A 22,260-nucleotide genomic window follows, 5' to 3' on the forward strand; every position below is an offset into this window, starting at 1 on the left:
GATAAATACGTCTTTTTGTTAACAACTTAGATGATAGACTCAAAAACACATGAATTAAATTTTAGGTCTGAAACCACCTAGACGGTAAGTTAGAGAAAGATGATAGAGCACTGTGGAAGATAAATGCTGTTGAAGAGACTTCAGTCATTTAGGAAAGTGGTAAAGAACAAGAAGTGAGTTTTAGAAAGGGTGAATATTTAAAGAGAAAAGAGAAACTGTTCACACAAAAAAAGATATCATTGTGTAGCTCGACAAAAAAATTATCTCTATGAGAATTTTACTCTTGATTTTCAAGAAAATAATACAGCTAAACTAATAATTTGTAGGAATTAATTAATACAAATATAAACCTGAAATGCAGTTCTATCATGTTTCCTTAAGGTATTCAGATTATTGCTAGAGATTGATATCTAGTTCTGGGGACTGCTATTAAAGTGTAGAGCAATGTTTCTCAAACTTCAATGTGTATAAGATTCCCCTGGAAAAATGTAAACAGTTTTGTTGGCCTTACTCCCAAAGATGCTGATACTGCTGATTCCCAGGACCATACTTTGAGTAGCTCTGCTATAGAGAACTTGGACAGACCCTGAAGGCTAAGTGCAAGACCTATGAGGAATAGCAACTCTAATAATCTAGCCAGGAGATTAAGATGAAAATGTAATTTAAAAAATTAAGTCAGGTGATGGACTAAGCACCTGAATGTCCTAGCATTCTTTTTATGCTTCCAACCTCTAGAATTACAGGGAAATTTTAACAATTAAATATATAATATTGTGAAATAAGGGGGGCTTTTGATGACCCACAAAGTGTGAGAAAGGCTTAAAATGGTTGGTCGTGGGATATTTTTCAAGGCAAATATCACATCCCAGAAAGTTTGTAAGAGGGTTACTTCGCGGGTGGATTCAAGGAGTAGTAGGGTACATGGCAGCCAACAAGATACTTGTTAGAGTACTGCAGTAATAGCAGCCAGCTGACTAGTCCCTCATACACTCCTCCAACTCATCCGCTGCCCCCAAAAAAGAGACAACAAAGGTGTCCTGTTTCCCGCAAGAATGGGGGAGGAGCCTTTGGAGGAGAACAAGCACCAGATGGCTGCCAACTCCCAGCAGTGTGGGGATGCTCTAACGCCCAGAATGCAGTTTACTGGCAGCCCTGGCCAGCACCGCGTCCTGACCCTTGACCAAGTGCTGGAGGCGGGCTGCACTGAACAGAGCACTCACGGAGAGACTAACATGGAACCCCAAATGCCAGAAAGAGCAAATAAACGAAAATCACCAGACATTCATGAAAAGTTGACACCATAAGGGAAAAATGAACCAAATGCAACAAACAGAAAATGCAAATGTACCAATTATATGCATTCCCAAGGACAAGCAAATGGATTTTTTAAATAAAAAATGAATAATTAATTATCTTAAGAATAGTAAGAGAAACTATCAAAACCTTGAAGTAGGAATAAGCTGATGTTTTTTCCAAAGAGACTTACAGGGGATAAAAAAAGAAAATTCAATAAACAATTTATTGAGTTTATGAATAGGAGATAAAGCTAAATATTAACCAACAATGACTCCAAAGATTGAGCTGAGTAGTTCTCCTAGGATATAATACAACAGGACAAAGAAATGGAAATTAAGACAAGTGTTTTCTTCTTTTTATTTTTAACTTTTAATACAGAGATCAAAAGGGGTGTCAAGGAAGATGGTGGATTAGGAGGTGCCAGGAGTCCATCTCTTCACCTAGACAAAACTTTCATTGACAGGATCCGTTTGATGTAACTGTTTTAGTACTCTAGTCTGTTTGAGGACTTTCAGCTTTCAGGGTAAGGCTTGGCCAGTAAATTGTGGATAATTTCAGCCCTTCTCATGGTAGAGACCACCCATCACCAACCCCCTAGACCTATGGCAGGCAGCTCTACCTGCATTCCTAGATAGGCTTGGAGGAAAAGGGTGAGCAGCGCTTGATAAATTTTGGTGTAATATCAAAAGAGAATATGTGTAATTGTGTGAAGAAGCTATTATAATACTCCTCCCTTTTAAAACTACATATCTGTGTGGGGCTAGACTTTCCATATAGTTCAACCAAAAAAAAACGTATTGCAACAAATTAAATGCAGAAGTAAATACAAGAATCCAGCTGTCTTCTTTCAAGCCATATAGGAAAGAAATTTGCAAACATATAAAAGAGTGCCGGGCTTCCCTGTTGGCGCAGTGGTTAACATTCCGCCTGCCAATCCAGGGTACACGGGTCCAAGCCCTCGTCTGGGAAGACCACACATGCCGTGGAGCAGCTCTAGGCCCGTGCACCACAACTACTGAGCCTGCACTTTAGAGCCCTCAAGCCACAACTACTGAAGCCCGTGTGCCTAGAGCCCGTGCTCTGCAACAAGAGAAACCACCACAATGAGAAGCCCACACACTGCAACAAAGAGTAGCCCCCGCTCACCACAACTAGAGAAAGCACGCTAGCAGCAACGAAGACCCAACACAGCCAAAAACAAATAAATGAAATAAATAAATTTTTAAAAATAAAAGAACTTTCAATTGAGAATCAAGTAACTAAGAGATCCAGTTTTACCAAGAATTTAAAAAAAAGTGCCACTCTTCTCACAGTTTTTGTTTTGTAAAATATAGTAATTTTTCAACAAAAATGTTATTCATGTTAACACCTAATGGATTTGTTATGGTTACTTTTAGTGAATTGATAAATACTTTTAGGTGTCTTTGTTTTAATTTCAAATATGAGTATCAATAGTTATAACCTCAGAAACAAAAGCTGTTTGGTCTTTTAGTAATTTTTAAGGGTTTTTGAAACTCAAAAAGTCTAAAAACTACTGTCCTATGGTGAAGATCACAGTCAGCTTTCCCCACCCATGCACATATTACTCACTACTGGGTTTTTAGTGCCTGACTGTTAAATATAAGATGACAGGCCATAACTTCTATTCCACTAGCAGCTCACCTCTTCGGGCCCAACTCAGAAACAAGAACCAGAAATGTAATCTTTCTCAGGCTGGTCAAGCCAGACTATTGCTGAAATAACTGGAAGTAAACCCTTAGTTACTACCCGTTTCCACTTTTCCAAAAGTATTGCATCACTTCATTTATCATAGGTAACGGCCCCTGTGCGTTTTAGTCCAGCAAAGTCAAGCTACGGGAGCCCTTAAAATGGTGGGAATTCACATTGGGTTTGTGGCCTGTACTATCGAAAGCCTTAGTTATAACACATTAAGCCTATAATTACACTCTGATTTGATGTGATTTCTGATATTTGGCACTGGTCAAACTGCAGTTTTCCCTTCTTTTCTTTTTCTTCTTTTTTTTTTTTTGGTGCAGATGATTGAACAGAGTCTTCCCTGTTTATTTGGTGCAGTAATGTATAGAAGATAAACTGGGGGAAGGAGAAATGATCACCTTTAACAAGATTACTTTTTAAATGTTTTTATATATATTTGAAATTGTTAAATTGGTTTTGCTGAAACAGAATTTCACCCTTGAGATACTATTTGAATGTTGATTTCAATAAAGGTTATTGAAGGTGTTAAATAAAATAAAATAAATTTATATATATATATATATATATTTAAGGTGTTTAAAAAAAAGATGACGGGCAATGGTCACTACATATTTAAGGAAATATATTAAGCATATAGTCTTGAAAGTAGAAACCAGTGAAAATAAAGGAAAAAAAGACTATTTAAAGAAAAGATCATCTAAAATAAATTCATGTCATTGTCCCCATTAAGGGACTTCCCTGGTGGTCCAGTGGTAAAGAATCCACCTTCCAATGCAGGGGATGTGGTTTCAATCCCTGCTCGGGGAACTAAGATCCCGCATGCCATGGGGCAACTAAGCCCGTGTGCCACAACTACTGAGCCCCTGCCCGCCTCAACTAGAGAGCCACGTGCCCCAAACTACAGAGCCCACATGCTCTGGAGCCTGCTGCGCCACAACTAAAGAGAGAAAAAAAAAAAAACCGCATACCACAACTACAGAGAAGCCCATGCGCCACAACAAAAAGATCCTGCATGTCGCCACTAAGACCCAACTCAGCCAAAAAAAAAAAAGTCCCTACTAAAATAAAAGGTAATATATCCACTAAACAAGAGCAGAATGCTAGACTCACAGATATAGAAAACTAGTGGTTACCAGTGGGGAGATGGAAGGGGAGAGGGGCAATATATAGGAGTAGGGGAGTAAGAGATACAAGCTATTAGGTATAAAATAAGCTACAAGGATATATTGTACAACCTGGAGAATATGGCCAATATTTTATAATAACTATAAATGGAGTATAACCTTTAAAAATTGTGAGTCACTATATTGTACACCTGTAGCTTATATAATATTGTACAGCAGCTATACTTCAATAAAACTAAATCAATAAAGGAGTCCTAAGACAAAAATAAAATTTAAATAAAGAACGGAATGCTGTTTTTTTTTTTTTAAAAGAAGCATCCAGAGAATGAAGAAAATAGTTCTTGGAAATTAATAATGAGAGAGTGGTAATTAAAAACATAATAAAAGATTGGAAAATAAAGTTGAACAATTCTTTCAAAATCTAGAGCAAAAAGATCCAGAGATGAAAAATAAGAAAGAAAAGATAAGGGAGAACTGTCTAGGAAGTTCAATATCCAAAAAATCAGAGTCCCCAGAAAGAAGAGACAAAAGAATAGGTAGGAAATCATCAAAGAAATTCAAAAGATCTTTCCGGATTTAAGGTCCATTGAATGTCCAGAACAATGAATAGAAATAAATGCATACCAAGACACATCAGTGTGAAATTTCTAAGAGGATATCCAAAAGCCTCCAGGGAGTACAAACAGGACTTATATAAAGGGTCAGGGTTCATAGCAGCATGGGACTTCTCAAGAACAACACTGAAATTTAAAAGATAGTAGAACCATACTTTCACAATTCTGTAGGAAAATTACCAGAATTCTATAATCTGCCAAAGTATCAATCAAGTATGAGAGTAAAGTACTGATATTTTCAAACATGCAAGGTCTCAAATACTTTACCTCTCTTGTACCTTTTCTCACGTAAGAAGAATAAACCAAGAAAGAAGAAGATATGGGATCCAGGAGAGAAGTGAAAGAAATCCCTATGGTACAGGTCCCAAGATAACTGTACAAAGGGAGTAAAAAGCAACCTGTTCAGATTGGAATAGGTCAGAGGGTTCTAAGAGAAATTTCTTTTAAGAAGATGAAAATGGCAGAATATCAGATATGTTTGAACGTATTGCAAGGAGATTACATACTTGGGCGGGAGTTTAGCATTAAAATAATCATCAGTGCCAAGAAAAAAGCAAACAAGCAAGCCAAATAATAGTCACTAAACCCACAGGAAAAAACATATTAAATATCTAAAGCATGAGTTAGACTTGAAAATGGTTGCCTCTGAGATCAGAAAATGGGAGTGGGAGTGCTTGTTCAAAAGCTGCTGTTTTTTCATAAGCTTTGAAGAGCTATTTGACTATTTAAGGTAGTTGTATTTGTAAGTTTGATAAAACTAAAAAATAAGTTAAAAAAAAAAGACTAACATCCCAGGTTCTTACACTGGTCTCTTCAAAACCTGCCTTCCCCCCCACCCCCACCGCCACATTCACTGTGGACTTGCCACCTTGGACTCTGTTGTACTTAGATACTCCAGGGCTTCGTGTTTGCTTTGCATCTGCCTGTGACATCCTTCTCCCACGTACATATATGGTTTGTTCATACACTTCCTTTAGATCTCTGCTCAAATGCTCCCCTCAGTAAATTCTTGCCCTCTCTTACCCCTCAGTGTATTTTAGTTTCATTATGGCACTTGATATCATCTGGCATTTTATGCTTTTCATTACTAAGCTTTGTCTTGTCTTTGCTTCTGTAGCACTACCACTGCAAACAGGTTTGAATATAGTAAGGTTTCAAAAATATTTATTAGATGAATAAATAGGACAAATATACAAAAATTCAAAAACAAATTCACTGAAGCAGAAATACAAGTGGGGAACACACAAATATTCAATCTCAGAAAATATCAGGGGGTCTTCCCTGGTGGCGCAGTGGTTGAGAGTCCGCCTGCCGATGCAGGGGACACGGGTTCGTGCCCCGGTCCGGGAAGATCCCGCATGCCACGGAGCGGCTGGGCCCGTGAGCCATGGCCGCTGAGCCTGCGCGTCTGGAGCCTGTGCTCCGCAATGGGAGAGGCCACGACAGTGAGAGGCCCGTGTACCGCAAAAAAAAAAAAAAAAAATCAGGGAAATGCAGATGAAAACAATGGGATAATTTTTGCCCAGATTAGGAAGAAGTAAAAATATCCAGAATAATATCACTGTCAGGGGTAGAAAAGTAAATTTGCAGTCTTTTGGAAAGCAGTTCAATATGCAGATGTTCACATGGGGGCACAAACAGGCATGTGCAAGGATACTGGTGCAGCAGTATTTCATAGTGAAAAATTAGAAACAACCTAAATGCCCATAAATGGAGATATTGTTAAAATACAAAACACATATATTTTAAAAATAGGCAACAAGTAAAAAAAAAATGAGTGACAGCTATATGTTCTATATTGTGGTTTCATTTGTGTTTCACAAAAAAAGACTAAATTTGTAGATTTATGGTTTTATATGAAGATACCTAGAGAATGATCTAATAGCATACATCCCAAACTTTCATCTTCCTGGTTTCTAGTTGTTCATTTATTCATTTAATATCTGTTTCTGGAGCTATAAGTAGGAGTTGTCCCTACATACTAGGAATAGAGGAGTGAGCAAAATAGGAAAAGTGCCTGCCCTTACAGAGTGGATGTCCTAGCAGGAAGAAACAGACCATGAACAATAAACAAGCAAATACATTATAGGTCAGGTGATGAAAAGTACTGTGAAGAAAAGTAAAACAGGGTAAGAGAGAGAAGAACACAGTGAGATAAGAGGACACATATGTTTAGCTGTGCTGTCAGTGGAGCTTTCTGCAGTAATGGACAAGCCTTGTGAATTTGCACTGTCTGATACAGTAAACCACTAGCCTCATGTAGCTGTTGGACCTCTTGATCTGTGCTAGTGCAACTGAGGAATGGAATTTAAGTTTCATTTCATTCCAGTTAGTTTAAGTTGCCATATGTGGTTGATTGCTACCATATTAGCCAGTGCATTTATATGGGATGGTCAGGGAACTCCCCTACATAAAGCAAGATTTGAGCTGAGACCTATACAAGATGAAGGAGCTAACCATGTGTTCCAGGCAGAATGAACAACAGGAACTTATCTGGAGTAGTCAGAGGCTGGAAAGGCCAGAGCAGAATGGGCAAAGTAAGAGTGGAAAGATAAAGCCAGAGAAACAGAGGGAGCCCCACCATGGAAGGCCTTGGCAACTAATATAAGACTTGGCTTGTTCTTTGTGTGAGGTGGAAAGCCATTGAGCAGACAAGTGAAGTGATCTGAATTTTTAAGGGGTCTGGACCTGTTCCAGAGAGAGACAAGACAGGTGAGGGCAGAAGCAGGGAGAAAATTAGGAGGGCGCTACAGTAACCCAGGCTGGAGATTATGGTGAATTAGGCGGTAGTGATGGATGTGTAGAGAAGTAATGAAATGAACTAATGGTATTAACCACTGGATCAGATAAGGGGCAGGAGAGAAAAAGGAGGAATCAAGGATGGACTTCAAGGGTTTGGGCTTGAGCAAATGAGATAGGGAGCACTGGGGGAAGAGAACATTTGGGGAAGGAATTCAAGTTCTATTTTGGGCATGGTAAGCGGGAGGTGCCTGTAGAGGGTTAAGCCACAGTCCTGACAATGAGAGAGATCAAAATGGGAACTGCAGCTAAAGGGTTTCTTCCTAGAGAACTATGTAAGAGAATAGAGTTCATAGATGGTGTTAGGGTACCCCTTTTTATATGAGGGGCAAAGCAAATGACCTGTCATGAACCTTTTTAACATGAAGATTTTATATGCCTTTAACTATCAGTACATGTGGCTGTAAGATTTGGGTACTTATTTCTCATTTTATTTATTCCATAGAATGGCTCCTGAACGAGTAAGGTCCCTGTCACGAGTTTGTGTCCCACTTGTTACTCTGCCAGATTTTGAACCATTGGTAGAGGCTCTGCTCACCTACCATGGACATGAACCTCAGGAAGTGCTCTGGCCTGAGTTCTGTGATGCTGTGAATGAGGCTTTTTTGCTGTAAGTGATGACCATCTACCTTATCATTCAATTTTGTTTTTCCTTTTCTTAGAATACTTTAGTATGTTGGAAATGCAATTTTCAAATGTTTTGGTCTCAGTACCACTTTACATTCCTAAAAATTATTGAGGATCTCAATGAGCTTTCTAAAAAATGTGGGTTCTGTCTATCAATATTTACCATATTTGAAATTAAAACAAAAGTTTAAAAAATATTTATCACTTCATTTTAAAATAACAATAAATTGATTACATATTAATACAAATAGCATATTTTTAATGAAAAACAGTGACCTTTTCCAAGAAAAAAATTGTCTAACAAGAGTGGCATTGTTTTCACATTTTTGCAAATCTCTTTATTGTTTGACTTAAAAGAAGAGAGCTAGGTTCTCACAGATATTTCTGTATTCAGTCTGATGCAATATGTTTTTTTGGTTGAGCTATATGAAGAAAATCCAGCTTCACACAGTTATGTACTTGTTAAAGACATATTTTAATAGCCATCTCAGGTAATTGTGGATATGCGACATGGATACCTCACCAAAAATTGAAAATGGTGGTTTTTTAAAGGTTAGTTGCAATGTGGAATCTGAAATTATATCAATGAGCTGTTCATGCTGTTACATTAAAACCAATTGGTCTGTCTTGCATTTTTAATGGATCTTATTTTATAGCTTCATACATGGTTCATTTGGAAAATATTGGTTCATTAAGTTAGGCAGATCCTCCAAACATTGACATATTTCACTTTATACTATCAAAATTTACATTCATTCACCACCAGTCTCATCAGAAATGTCTTATAAGTGTTGGGAAGCTGTAAAGCTTACATTGGTGAAAGCAAATTTTCCAAGATTCTAATTTCTGAGCTTAAAAACTCAAATTTATCATTGGTTATAAATACTGTCAGTTGTTTTCCTTAGTGTGCTAGGGTCACTTCTCTAATTTTTGAGAAAGTATGTGCCAAATACTCAAGTCTGAATAACGATTGTTTGTCTGCCAGTGATTTTTTTCAAGTAAATTTCCAAGAAGGAAAAAAGTGGCTAGTTGATCTTATAGCTCAGCAAGTTGCCCAAGTGCTTCTCCTCTAGACAATCATCGTGTTTTGGTATGTAGCAGAAATGCTTTATGCATACCTTTTCACCACACAGAATGTTTTTAATTGAAAGTATCCTCAAGGGTTAAATTTAATGAAATCAATATTTTATATTAATATTTTTCATGAAATGCATTTTTCTGTGAAACTGGCAGTGTTTTTACTGTGAGTACGTAGTAGTAAAGAATACAGTGACTACTGTTCCTTCTTTGATTTGTGTTAGGCATAGCAGTTTTACTCACTATTGCTTTTGCACTATGAATGCATATGTCAACACAGTTGTTCTAGGAGAACCATGGGATTCAAAATAGTTATGCAGCACTTCAAGTATTTCTGTACCACGTGTGTACTGCCAAGTTCACCTAAAAAAACTCCTGTCCTTAGTTGGTGCTAATACCAACTTGTGTTAATACAAGCAACACAACTTGTCCAGCCATATCTAGAGATTCAATTTTAAGGCAGAAGTACGGTTCTGTTGATGAAATATTAACTTATCACATACACATTTTAATTATTTAATTCCTTTTTGTTTAGATTCTGAATGATTGGTCTCAAGTTGCTGCTGCAATTAATTAGCAGTATAATAGTATTTGAAAACATTCTATTGAATAAGACACAGTAAGGTAAATTATTAACATCTATAAAGCCAAGGGAAAAATAACTTTCCTCGTATTTGTTTTTCATTTACAGTTTAGCGCATTACTTTGGAGTAGATGTCCCACTCTCACAAGTCAGAGAAATCTCTGACGTTTTGATTTCATCTTTTCCTGATGAAACACCTGTGAGATGAGAAGAGAAATCTCTTAATTCTCCTTTGTAAAGCCAGGGGTCCATTTTTAATATAAGAAAATATATTATAAATAAATTTTATTTTTGAATAAAATATTAAATTATAAAATAAATCTAAAAATATGTTATATAAAATTTGTAAAAATATATGAAACATAAAATGTATTTATATCTACAATAATTGGGATAAAATTTAGGAAAGTTTAAAAAAATGTTTAATATTATTACCAAATAAGACAAAAAAGCACTTGCTTCTTGTTATGTTTCCATGTAGGCACAAGAAAAAATATCAGAATTTATATTAATTTATTACATTTTATTTTTTCCTAGCTTTATTGAGATATAAGTGACATATAACATTGCACATGTTTAAGATGTACACTTTTATATTGCAAAATGACTACTACCATAGTGTTAGTTAACACCTCCCTCACATCACAGGATTACCATTTCTTTTTTTGTGATGAGAACATTTAAGATCCACTCTTTTAGCAACTTTCAAATATGCAATACAGTATTATTGACTATAATCACCGTCCTGTACATTATTAGATCCTCAGAACTTATAACTGGAAGTTTGTACTTTTTGATCAACATATTCCCATTTCTCCCACCCCACCAGTCCCTAATAACCATCATTCTAGTCTCTGTTTCTATGAGTTCAGCTTTTTTAGATTCCACATAAAGTGATATCATACTTGTGTTTCTCTTTCTAACTTATTTCACTTAGCATAATGCCCTCAATATCCATCATGTTGTCACAGCCAAGGATTTCCTTCTTTCTCATGGCTAAATAATAGCCGATTTTGTGTATATGTGTATATATACACACACACTATGTATATATAGCATATATATATAACTAGATATAGATATATCATATCTTCTTTATTTATTCATCTATTGATAGACACTTAGGTTGTTTTCATATCTTGGCTATTATGAATATACCATAATAAACGTGGGAGTGCAGATATCTATTTGATATCCTGTTTTCCTGTTCCTTTCCTGTTCCTTTGAATATATACCCAGAAGTGGGATTGCTGGATCATGTGGTAGTTATAGTTTTAATTTTTTGAAGAACCACCATACTGTTTTCCATAGTGGCTGCACCAATTTGCATTCCCACCAACTGTGCACAAGGGTTCCCTTTTCTCCACATCCTCACCAACACTTATTATCTCTCGTCTTTTTGGTGGTAGCTATTCTAATAGGTGTGAGGTGGTATCTCATTTTGGTTTTGATTTGCATTTCCCTGGTGATTAGTGATGTTGAGTACCTTTTCATGTACCTGTTGGGCATTTGCATATCTTCTTTGGAAAAATGTTTATTTGGATGCTCTGCCCATTTTTTAATCAGATTGTTTGGGGTTTGTTTTCTGTTGAGTTATATGAGTTCTTTATATATTTTGGATATTAACTCATTATCAGACATATGATTTGCAAATATTTTCTTCCCTTCTGTAGGTTGCCTTTTCACTTTGTTGATGGTTTAGAAGCTTTTTGCAGTATAGAAGCTTTTTAGTTTGATGTAGTCCCATTTATTTATTTTTGCTTTTGTCACCTTTGCTTTTGATGTCAAATCAAAAGTGTCATTGCCAAGACTAATGTCATTCTTATCCCCTATATTTTCTTTTAGGAGTTTTATGGTTTTAGGGCTTAACATTCAATTCCTTAATCCATTTTGAGTTGATTTTTGTGTTTGGTATAAGATAGGGGTCCAGTTTCATTTTTTTGCATGTGGCTATTCAGTTTTCCCAGTATCATTTATTGAAGCAACTATTCTTTCCACATTGTATATTCTTGCCTCCTTTTTTTTTTTTTTTTGCGGTACATGGGTCTCTCACTGTTGTGGCCTCTCCCATTGCGGAACACAGGCTCCGGACGCGCAGGCTCATCGGCCATGGCTCACGGGCCTAGCTACTCCACGGCATGTGGGATCTTCCCGGACCGGGGCACGAACCTGTGTCCCCTGCATCGGCAGGCGGACTCTCAACCACTGCGCCACCAGGGAAGCCCCTCTTGCCTCCTTTGTTGTAACTTAGTTGATCCATATATGTGTGAGTTCATTTCTGGGCTCTCTGTTCTGATCTGTGTGTGTGTATACTGATCTATGTGTGTGTACCAGTGCCATACTGTTTTGATTATTATAGCTTTGTAATATAGTTTGAAATCAGGACTTATGATACCTCCAGCCTGTTCTTCTTTCTCAAGATTGCTTTGCCTATTCAGAGTTGTGTTTCCGTACAAATTTTAGGATTATTTCTTCTGTCTCTGTGAAAAATAGCATTAGAATTTTGATAGGGATTGCATTGAATCTGTAGATTGCTTTGGGTAGTATGGACATTTTAACAATATTGTCTTCCAATCCATGAGCACAGTATATATTTTCATTTATTTGTGTCTTCTTCAGTTTCTTTCCTCAAAATCTTATGGTTTTCAGTGAACAGATCATTAACCTCATTGGTTAAATTAATTCCTAGGTATTTTAGCCTTTTTGATGCAATTGTAAATGTGATTGTTTTCTTAATTTCTTTTTTAGATAATTTATTGTTAATGTTTAGAAACACAGTTGATTTTTGTATTGATTTTGTGTCCTACAACTTTACTGAATTTGTTTATTAGTTGTAACGGTTTTTTTGTGAAGTCTTTAGTGTGTGTGTGTGTGTGTGTGTGTGTGTGTGTTTGTGTTGGTGTGTGTATCTCCTGTCATGTGCAAATAGAGCCAGTTTTACTTCTTTTCAGATTTGAATGCCTTTCACTTCTCTTTCTTGCCTAATTGCTCTGGCTAGGGCTTCCAGTACTATGTTGAATAAAAGCAGCAAGAGTGGGCATTCTTAGAGGAAAAGCTTTCACTTTTTCAATGTTGAATATGATGTCAGCCGTGTGCTTGTCATATATGGCCTTTACTATGTTGAGCTATTTGCCTTCTATACCTGTTTTTTTGAGAGTTTTCATCATAAATGGATATTGAAATTTGCCAAATGCTTTTTCTACATCTATTGAAATGATGATAAGATTTTTTTTATCCTTCAGTTTGTTAATGTGGTATGTCACAATTGATTGATTTGTGGATGTTGAACCATCCTTGTATTCTAGGTATAAATCCCACTTGGTCAACAAATTAGGCCCCTGGACCCAATTCCAACGTGTGTGTGTGTGTGTGTGTGTGTGTGTGTGTGTGTGTGTGTGTGTGTGTGTGTGTGTGTGTGTGTGTGTGTGTGTGTGTGTGTGTGTGTGTGTGTGTGTGTGTGTGTGTGTGTGTGTGTGTGTGTGTGTTTCCCCACACCAACAAAAGGTATGGGGAAAGGGTGCAGAGCTTTCTTGCCCTCTCAAGGTGTGCCACTCTCCCCTGATCTCCACATGTTTACCACCCTGGAAGCTCTCCAAACACCAGCCTTTTGGGTTTTAAGGGAGGCTTCATTAATAGGCATGACTGATTAAACCATTGGCTATTGGCAAGTGATTCAATCTCCAGACCCTTCTCCCCTCCCTGGAGGTTAGTGGGATGGGACTGAAAATTCCCATCCTCTAGTCACATGGTTGGTTCTCTTGGCAACCAGCCCCTACCCTTAAGTGAAGTCTAAAAGTCACCTCATTAACATAACAATAGATACCTTAATAGCTCTCTTCACTTAGGAAATTCCAAGGGTTTTAGGAGCTCTGTGTCAGGAATGGGGTCCAAGGCCAAATACGTATCTTATTATAAATCACAATATCATTCATGGTACGTGATCTTTTTAATGTATTGTTGAATTTGTTTTGCTAATATTTTGTTGAAGATTTTTGCATCAATATTCATCAGGGATATTGACCTATAATTATCCTTCCTTGTGGTATCCTTGTCTGGTTTTGGTATCTGAGTAGTGCTGCCCTCATAAAATGAGTTTGGAAGTGTTCTCCCTCTTCTGTTTTTTTTGGAAGACTGAGGAGGATTGATATTAGTTCTTTAAGTGTCTGGTAGAATTCACCAGTGAAGCCATCTGGGTGGACTTTTCTTTGTTGGCAAGTTTTGATTACTGTCTCAATCTCCTTGCTAGTAATTATTCTGTTCAGATTTTCTATTTCTTCACGATTCAGTCTTGGTTGGTTGTATGTTTATAGGAATTTATCCATTTCTTCTAGGTTGTCCAATTTGTTGGTGTATAATTTTTCATAGTAGTCTCTTATGATCGTTTGTATTTGTATGGTGTCAGTTGTAATATGTTTCCTCTTTTATTTATAATTTTATTTATTTGAGATTTGAGCGCTCTCTCTCATTAGTTTAGCTTATCAATTCTTTCTTTCATGGATTTTTTTTTTTTTTAATCTAAAAGGTCATCACCATCGCCAAACTCAATCATCTAGGTTTTCTCCTATGTTATCTTATAGGAGTTTTATAGTTTGTAGTTTAAATTTAGATTTAGGATCCATTTTTGAGTTAATTTTTATGAGGGGTATAAGGTCTGTGTCTAGAATCAGATTTTTTGCATGTGGATGTCCATGTGTTGAAAAGACAATCTTTACTGTATTACCTTTGCTCCTTTATCAAAAATCAATTGACTCTACTTAGGTATTTCTGGTCTCTCTGTTGCAGTGGTCTATTTATCAGTATCACACTGTCTTGATTACTGTAGCTTTGTGTAAATCTTGAAGTCAGGTGGTGTCAGTCCTCCAGCTTTTCTCTTCTCCTTCAATATTGTATTGGCTATTCTGGGTCTTTTGCCTCTCCATATAAACTTTAAAATCAGTTTGTTGGGGCTTCCCTGGTGGCGCAGTGGTTGAGAGTCCGCCTGCCAATGCAGGGGACACGGGTTCGTGCCCCGGTCCGGGAAGATCCCACATGCCGCGGAGCGGCTGGGCCCGTGAGCCATGGCCGCTGAGCCTGCGCATCCAGAGCCTGTGCTCCGCAACGGGAGAGGCCACGACAGTGAGAGGCCCGCGCACCGCGATGAAGAGTGGCCCCCGCTTGCCACAACTAGAGAAAGCCCTCGCACAGAAACGAAGACCCAACACAGCCAAAAATAAATAAATAAATAAATTAAAAAAAAAAAAAAAAAAAAAAAATCAGTTTGTTGATATCCACAAAATAACTTGTTGGGATTTTGATTGAGATTTCATTGAATCTATAGGTCAAATTGGGAAAAACTGAGATCTTGACAATATTGAGTCTTCCTATCCATGGATATCCTCCATTTATGTAGTTCTTCTTTGATTTTGTTCATCAGAGTTTCGTATTTTTTCTAATCTAGGCCTTGTACATACTTTGTAAAATTTATACATAATTATTTAACTTGGGAGGTACTTGGTATCTTCTTTTTAATTTCAAACTCCACTTGTTCACTGCTGGTATATAAGAAGGTGATTGGCTTTTGTATTTTAACTTGTATCCTGCTACTTTTCTATAATTGCTTATTAGTTCCAGTTTTTTAATCAATTATTTTGGATTTTCTACATGGATAATCAGTTAATCTGTGAACAAAGACAGTTTTATTTATTTATTTATTTTTATTTTTATTTAAAATAATTTTTGGCTGTGTTGGGTCTTCGTTGCTGTGCAGGCTTTCTCTAGTTGCAGCGAGCAGTGGCTACTCTTTGTTGCGGTGCGCGGGCTTCTTGTTGTGGAGCACAGGCTCTAGGCACGCGGGCTTCAGTAGTTGTTGCTCGCGGGCTCTAGAGTGCAGGCTCAGTAGTTGTGGCAGACGGGCTTAGTTGCTCCACGGCATGTGGGATATTCCCGGACCAGGGCTCAAACACATGTCCCTGCGTTGGCAGACGGATTCTTAACCACTGCACCACCAGGGAAGTCCTGACAGTTTTCTTTCTTTCTTCCCAATCTGTATAGCTTTTATTTCCTTTTCTGTTCTTACTTCATTAGCTAGACTTTATAATGAAGTTGAAAAAGTATGGTGCAAGGGAACATCTTTGACTTGTACCTGAACTCAGTGGGCAAGCTTCAAGTTTCTTACAATTATTATGATTATTAGTTGTAGGGTTTCTGTAGATATTCTTTATCAATTTGAGGGAGTGCCTCTCTAGTCCTAGTTTACTAAAAGTTTTTATATTGAATGGGTTTGGATTTTATCAAATGCTTTTTCTGCATTTACTGATATGATCATGTGATTTTTCCTTTTAGCCTATTGATGTAATGAATTATATTAATTGATTGATTTTCAAAAGTCGAACCAGCCATGCATATTTGGGACAAATTCCACTTGAGCATGATATTTAATTCTTTATACATTGTTGGATTCTAGTATTTTGTTGAGAATTTTTGCATCTATGATCATCAGAGATATTGGTCTCTAAGTTTTCTTTGCTTGTAATGTCTTTGTCTGCTTTCAGTATCAGTGTAATTCTGGCCTCATAGAATGAGTTAGGAAGTATTCCCTCAGCGTCTGTCCTCCAAAAGAGATTGTAAAGAATTGGTATAATTTTGTCCTTAAATGTTTAGCAGAATTCACCAGTGAATTCATCCAAGCCTGGTGCTTTCTGTTTTGAAAGGTTATTACTTATTCATTCCATTTCTTTTAAGAGATGTAGCCCTACTCATTTAGTCTTTTACTTCTTGTGTGAGTTTTGGCAAATTGTGTCTTTCAAGTATTTGGTCCATTTCACTTAGGGTATCAAATTCGTTGGCATAAACTTGTTCAGAGTACTCATTTACTGTCCTTTTGATGCCTTAGGATCTGCAGTGATGTCTCCTCTTTCATTTCTGGCGTTAGTAGTTTGTGCCCTCTCTTTTTTCTTAGTTAGCCTGGCTAGTTGATTTTATTGGTCTTTTCCATAACCACCTTTAGGTTTCATTTATTTTCTCTATTGATTTCCTGTTTGCATTTTCATTTGATTTCAACTCTAATTCTATTTTTTCTTCTACTTACTTTAGATTGAATTTGCTCTTCTTTTTCTAGTTACCTGAGTTGGAAACTTGGATTATTCATCTTAGATATTTCTTTTTTTTCTAAATATATATTCAGTGCTATAAATTTCCCTCTAAGAACTGCTTCACTGTATTCCACAAATTTTGATAAGTTATGTTTTCATTTTCATTTAGTTTAAAATAATTTTAAATTTCTCTGGAGGTTTCTTCTTTGATTTGTGTGTTGCTTAGAACTATGTTATTAAATCTCCACATTATTTGAGATTTTCAAGTTAACTTTCTGTTATTGGTTCCTAATTTAATTCCATTGTGGTCTGAGAACAGACATTATATGACTTTTGTTCTTTTAAATTTGTTAAGGTATGTTTTATAGCCCAGAATATGGTCTGTTTTGGTGAATGTTCCATGTGAGCTTAAGAAGAATGTGTGTTCTGCTGTGGTTGGATAAAGTAGTCTATAGATGACAATCATATTCACTTGATTGATGGTTTTGTTGCATTCAGCTATGTTCTTATAGATTTTCTGGCTGCTGGATCAGTCCATTTTTGATAGTGGGATGTTGAAGTCTCCAGCTATGATAAGTAGATTCATCTGTTTCTCTTTACACTTCTATTAGTTTTTTTCCTCACATAATTTGACAGTCTGTTGTTAGGCCCATACAAGTTAAGGATTGTTATATCTTCTTGGAAAATTGAACCCCTTTTCATTATGTAATGCGCTACATATTCCTGATAACTTTCCTTGCTTTGAAGTCTGCTGTATTTGAAATTAATATAGCTACTCCTGCTTTCTTTTGATTAGTGTTAGCGTGGTATATTTTTCTCCATCCATTTAGTTGTTGTCTTTTTTTTTTTTAATTTATTTTATTTATTTATTTTTGGCTGCACTGGGTCTTTGTTGCTGTGCGCAGGCTTCCTCTTGCTGCGGTGAGTGGGGGCTACTCTCCGTTGCAGTGCACATGCTTCTCATTGTGGTGGCTTCTCTTGTTGCAGGGCACAGGCTCTAAGCACGTGGGCTTCAGTAGTTGTGGCAGGAGGATTCAGTAGTTGTGGTTCACGGGCTCTAGAGAGCAGGCTCAGTAGTTGTGGCACACGGGCTTAGTTACTCCACGGCATGTGGGATCTTCCCAGACCAGGTATTGAACCAGTGTCCCCTGCATTGGCAGGTGGATTCTTAACCACTGTGCCACCAGGGAAGTCCCATCCATTTAGTTTTAATCTACATGCGTTTTTATATTTAACATAGGTTTCTTGTAGACAAGGTATAGCTGGGTCTTGTTTTGATCCACTTTGTCAATCTCAGTCTTTTAATTGATGCATTTAGACCATTGAGGTTCAAAGTGATTATTGTTATAGTTGGACTAATATCTATTATATTTATTACTGCTTTATATTTGTTGTCCTTGCTATTTGTTCCTCTTTTTGTCTTCTACCCTTTTTCTGCCGTTGGTGGTTCTAACTGAACATTTTATGTGATCTTATTTTATCTCCTTTCTTGGCATATTTCTTACACTTCTTTTTTTTAACTTTTTTAGTGTTTGCCCTGGAGTTTGCAATATACATCGGCAGCTAATCCAAATCCAATACCTTATAATAAAAAAATAATCCTAATTCCTCCCTCTCCTTCCTTATACCATTGTTGTCATTCGTTTCACATACATATGAGCATACGTAAGCATATACATACACATAAACATACATAATTGAGTACATTGTTCATATTATTATTTTTGAGCAAACAATTATCTGTTACCTCAATTAAGAATAGGAAAAATAAAAGTTTTTATTTTGTCTTCAGTTATTTCTTCTTCAATGCTCTTCATGTAGTTCTGAGTTTCTGACCTATATTATTTTCCTTCTTTCTAAAGAACTTCTTTTGACATTTCTTACAAAGCAGGTGTATTGGCGACAGATCCTCTCAATTTTCATTTGTCTGAGAAAGCCTTTATTTCTTCTCCACTTTTGAAGGATAATTTCACAGGGTACAGAATTCTACATGGTGGGTTTTTTCTCTCAACACTTTTGTATGTCATTTTACCCTCTGCTTGCTTGCATGGTTTCTGAGAAGTTGGATGTAATCTTATCTCTGTTCCTCTATAGGTAAGATATTTCTTCTCCTCTGGCTTCTTTCAGGGTTTTTCCTTATCTTTAATTTTTTTTTTGGTAGTTGAAAAATGATATGCCTAGGTGTAGGATTTTGGCATTAATCTTGCTTGTGTTCTCTGAGCTTCCTGGAATTGTGATTTGGTGTCTGACATTAATTTGGGAAAAGTCTCAGTCATTATCATTTCAAATATTTCTTCTGTACCTTTTTCTCTTTCTTCTTCTGTTAGACCCATTACACATATGCTGTATTTTGTAGCTGTGCCACATCCCTTGGAAATTCTGTTCTGGTTTGTTTCAGTCTTTGTCATCTTTGCTTTTCGGATTGCAAGGTTTCCATTCATATATCCTCTAGGTCAGAGATTTCTTTTCCCACCAAGTCTACTAATAAGCTCATCAAAGGCATTCTTCATTTCTTTTACAGTATTTTTTTATCTCTCATATTTCTTTTTTGGTTCTTTCTTAGTATTTCCATCTCTCTGCTTACATTGCCCATCTGTTCTTGCATGCTGTCTACTTTATCCATTAGAGCCCTTAGCATGTTAATCATAGTTCTTTTTAATTTCCAGTCTGATAATTCCAACATCTCTGCCGTGTCTGGTTCTGATTCTTCCTCTGTCTCTTCAAATTGTGTTTCTTTCCCCTTTTGGTACGTCAAGTAATTTTTTTCTTAATAGCTGGACAAGATGTGTACTAAGTAAAAGGAACTGCTGTAAATAGGCTTTTTGTAATGTGGTGATGAGATGTGAGGGGAGAGGAAGTGTTCTATAGTCTTATGATTAGGTCTCAGTCTTTCAGTGAGTCTGTGCCTCTGCACTGGGAACTTCATAAGTTTTTCTCAGTTTTTTCTTCCTCTTAAGTGGGATAGTATGCCTAGAGCTGTCTGGAAGTGGTTATTTCCTTTCCGCCTGGTCAGTTAGGCTCTGATAATACTCCTGAGGTCAGGCCTTGTTAAGAAAAACAGAGAGCTCTGTTGTATTTAAAAGTGATTCCCTTTCCCCTCTTTCTGCCTAAAGCAGGGGTGACTTTTTCTCTGATATTTACTATGTGAACCTGGTGGGAACTCCTGGAGGTAAATCTCGCAATATTGTGGGGGCCCCTCTAGGACTGAGTCTCCCTGGAGTTTTTAACTTTCCGAGTTGTTCACAGTGACCCTCCAGCCATTTGCTAATTCCAGTTCAGGTTTTCCTACCCAGCACTCGTGCCTGTGGTGGTTTCTACTTGTGGACCTCTGCTCCAGTCAGCTATGATTCCCTGTATTCGCTTTCCTGTTATCTCCAGTCTCGGGGACCAAGGTTTGCCCTGTGTCCTCCCTTCTCTTAAGGATGCAAGAAGAGTTGTTGATTTTTCAGTCTGTTCTGCTTTTTACTTTTGTTAGGACAAAGTGGTGACTTACAAGCTCCTGACATGCAGAATGGGAAACCAGAAGTCTCTATATAGCACATTTTTTAAAAACATTAACTACAGTACCATTATTATATCTTAAAATTGACACTGATTCATGATCATCACCACGTATTTAGGCAGAGAACAAATTCTCCTGTTTGGTTTTTTGGAATTAAGAGTCCAAAGTCCACACATTGCATTTGGTTGATGGGTTCACAAATCTCTTTCAATCTATAGGTTCCTTTTGTTTTGCAAATTATTTCTTGAAGTAAGTTTGTTGCTTTTCCCCACTTTCAGGTTACAGAGCATCCTACCACCTTGAGTGTGATAAAGGGTGCATTCGCCCCGTCAACCCTCCACTGACTTAAGATGCTCCCTTAGTCATATACAGCCATCTCTCAGTATCCATGGGGGATTGGTTTCAGGATGCCCGTGGATACCAAAATCCACAGATGCTCAAGTCCCTTATGTAAAATGGCAGGGTACAGTTGGTAGTACAGTTAGCCCTCCTTACCTGTGGATTGAGTTGTACTTAATTTCTGTATGCATTTAGGCCTGTTTTATTATTTTCTGTTCTGTTTCTTTGGCCTGTCATACATTTACACATCAGTACCACTTTGTTTTAATAACAGAGTCTTTCTAATATAAAGTAAGGCTATTTCCCACTCATTTCTCTTCTTTTTCTGGGTTTTTCTGGCAATTCTTGATTGTCTTATCTTTCGAGTAAACTTTGAAACCAATTTGTCTAGCTCCAGGAAAGTCAGCTCATGTTATCTGGAGGGAGGCTCATGTTACATATGTAGATTAACCGAGGAAGAATGGACAACTTTATGATGTTAAGGGTTTCTATCCACCTATTCAAGAACACTTACGTCTTTCCATTTTGTTCAGGTTTACTTTCATGATCTTAAGGAGTCTTTTACATATTTTTCACATATAGGTTTTAGACATTTCTTATTCCTAATGATTTCATTTATTTATTTATGCTGTAGTAAATGGATCTTCTTCCCATTTTCAAATTGATTTATTACATTTGGAAAGTGAACAACCTCAAAGCTGCCATCATTCTTTCAGAAGAAGTAGTTACCAATAGAGTATTTGTTGTTTTTTACATATAATTCCTAAAAATTATAATGTATATTTTAATTTCATTTTTTATGAAAGTTATAACTCAGGAATTTGTTAAGGTAAGATTTAGAAAGAGATATAGAGTGTTAAATTATTTGATGCTTTAAAAAAAGGTCAGAACATAATTTTCATGGTTAAGCATATGAAGTCTTTTTTTCTGTCTACTTTACACTTATGTCAAAATTTATCCAAGAGTCTGAACTTCCTGAGGAGTCTGATCAGTTATCTTTGTTATTTATGTAAGATATTGGATAATAATCAATCTGAAAGTCTATATAATGTGGTAAGTGTGCTCCACATGCATGTGTCCGTCACATCATTTACCTGAGTACACACTGCAGGTTCTAGTGGCTCACCCCAGCAAATTTCATTTTTTACCCTCCAAAGCAATTATTCATAGTATTTACTTTTAAGTAAAATGCTCTTTGCATTTCACCTTGGTAGCTCTATTTCTGATTTATTTAGTCATACATTTTATTGAAGAATATGGTCTTAACAACTTGTATTTCCAGTCTTACTTTTTCAGCAAGAGTTGAATTAAAGGTAATGAGAAGGAGAATGCCCCTCGGCATCCTCTGTGAAACCCCACAAAGCTGCTTCAGAAATTACTGGCGAGAAGGAGGCCTGCTTAGAGAATAGCCACTCCTCCTCGACCAGCAGTGCTCAGATGGAAAGCTGAGGGTAGCGGCTCCACGAGTAGGCCTGAACTCCTTTGCTATTTATTTTACTTGTGATAGCATGTT

The 22,260-nt window shown here is 36.9% G+C and overlaps 1 protein-coding gene across 1 annotated transcript in view; it reads left to right on the top strand.

Annotated features, from left to right (window-relative positions):
- FANCC (FA complementation group C) overlaps nt 1-22,260 on the top strand; it is a 265,518-nt gene that overhangs the window by 196,108 nt on the left and 47,150 nt on the right. Inside the window, exon 7 of the mRNA XM_073805985.1 lies at nt 7,995-8,159. Coding sequence (XP_073662086.1) covers nt 7,995-8,159 — 165 coding nt within the window. The remainder of the gene's footprint in view (nt 1-7,994; nt 8,160-22,260) is intronic.

The sequence above is a fragment of the Tursiops truncatus genome, chromosome 6 (assembly GCF_011762595.2).
Source record: "Tursiops truncatus isolate mTurTru1 chromosome 6, mTurTru1.mat.Y, whole genome shotgun sequence".
In the NCBI taxonomy this organism is placed as follows: Eukaryota; Metazoa; Chordata; class Mammalia; order Artiodactyla; family Delphinidae; genus Tursiops; species Tursiops truncatus.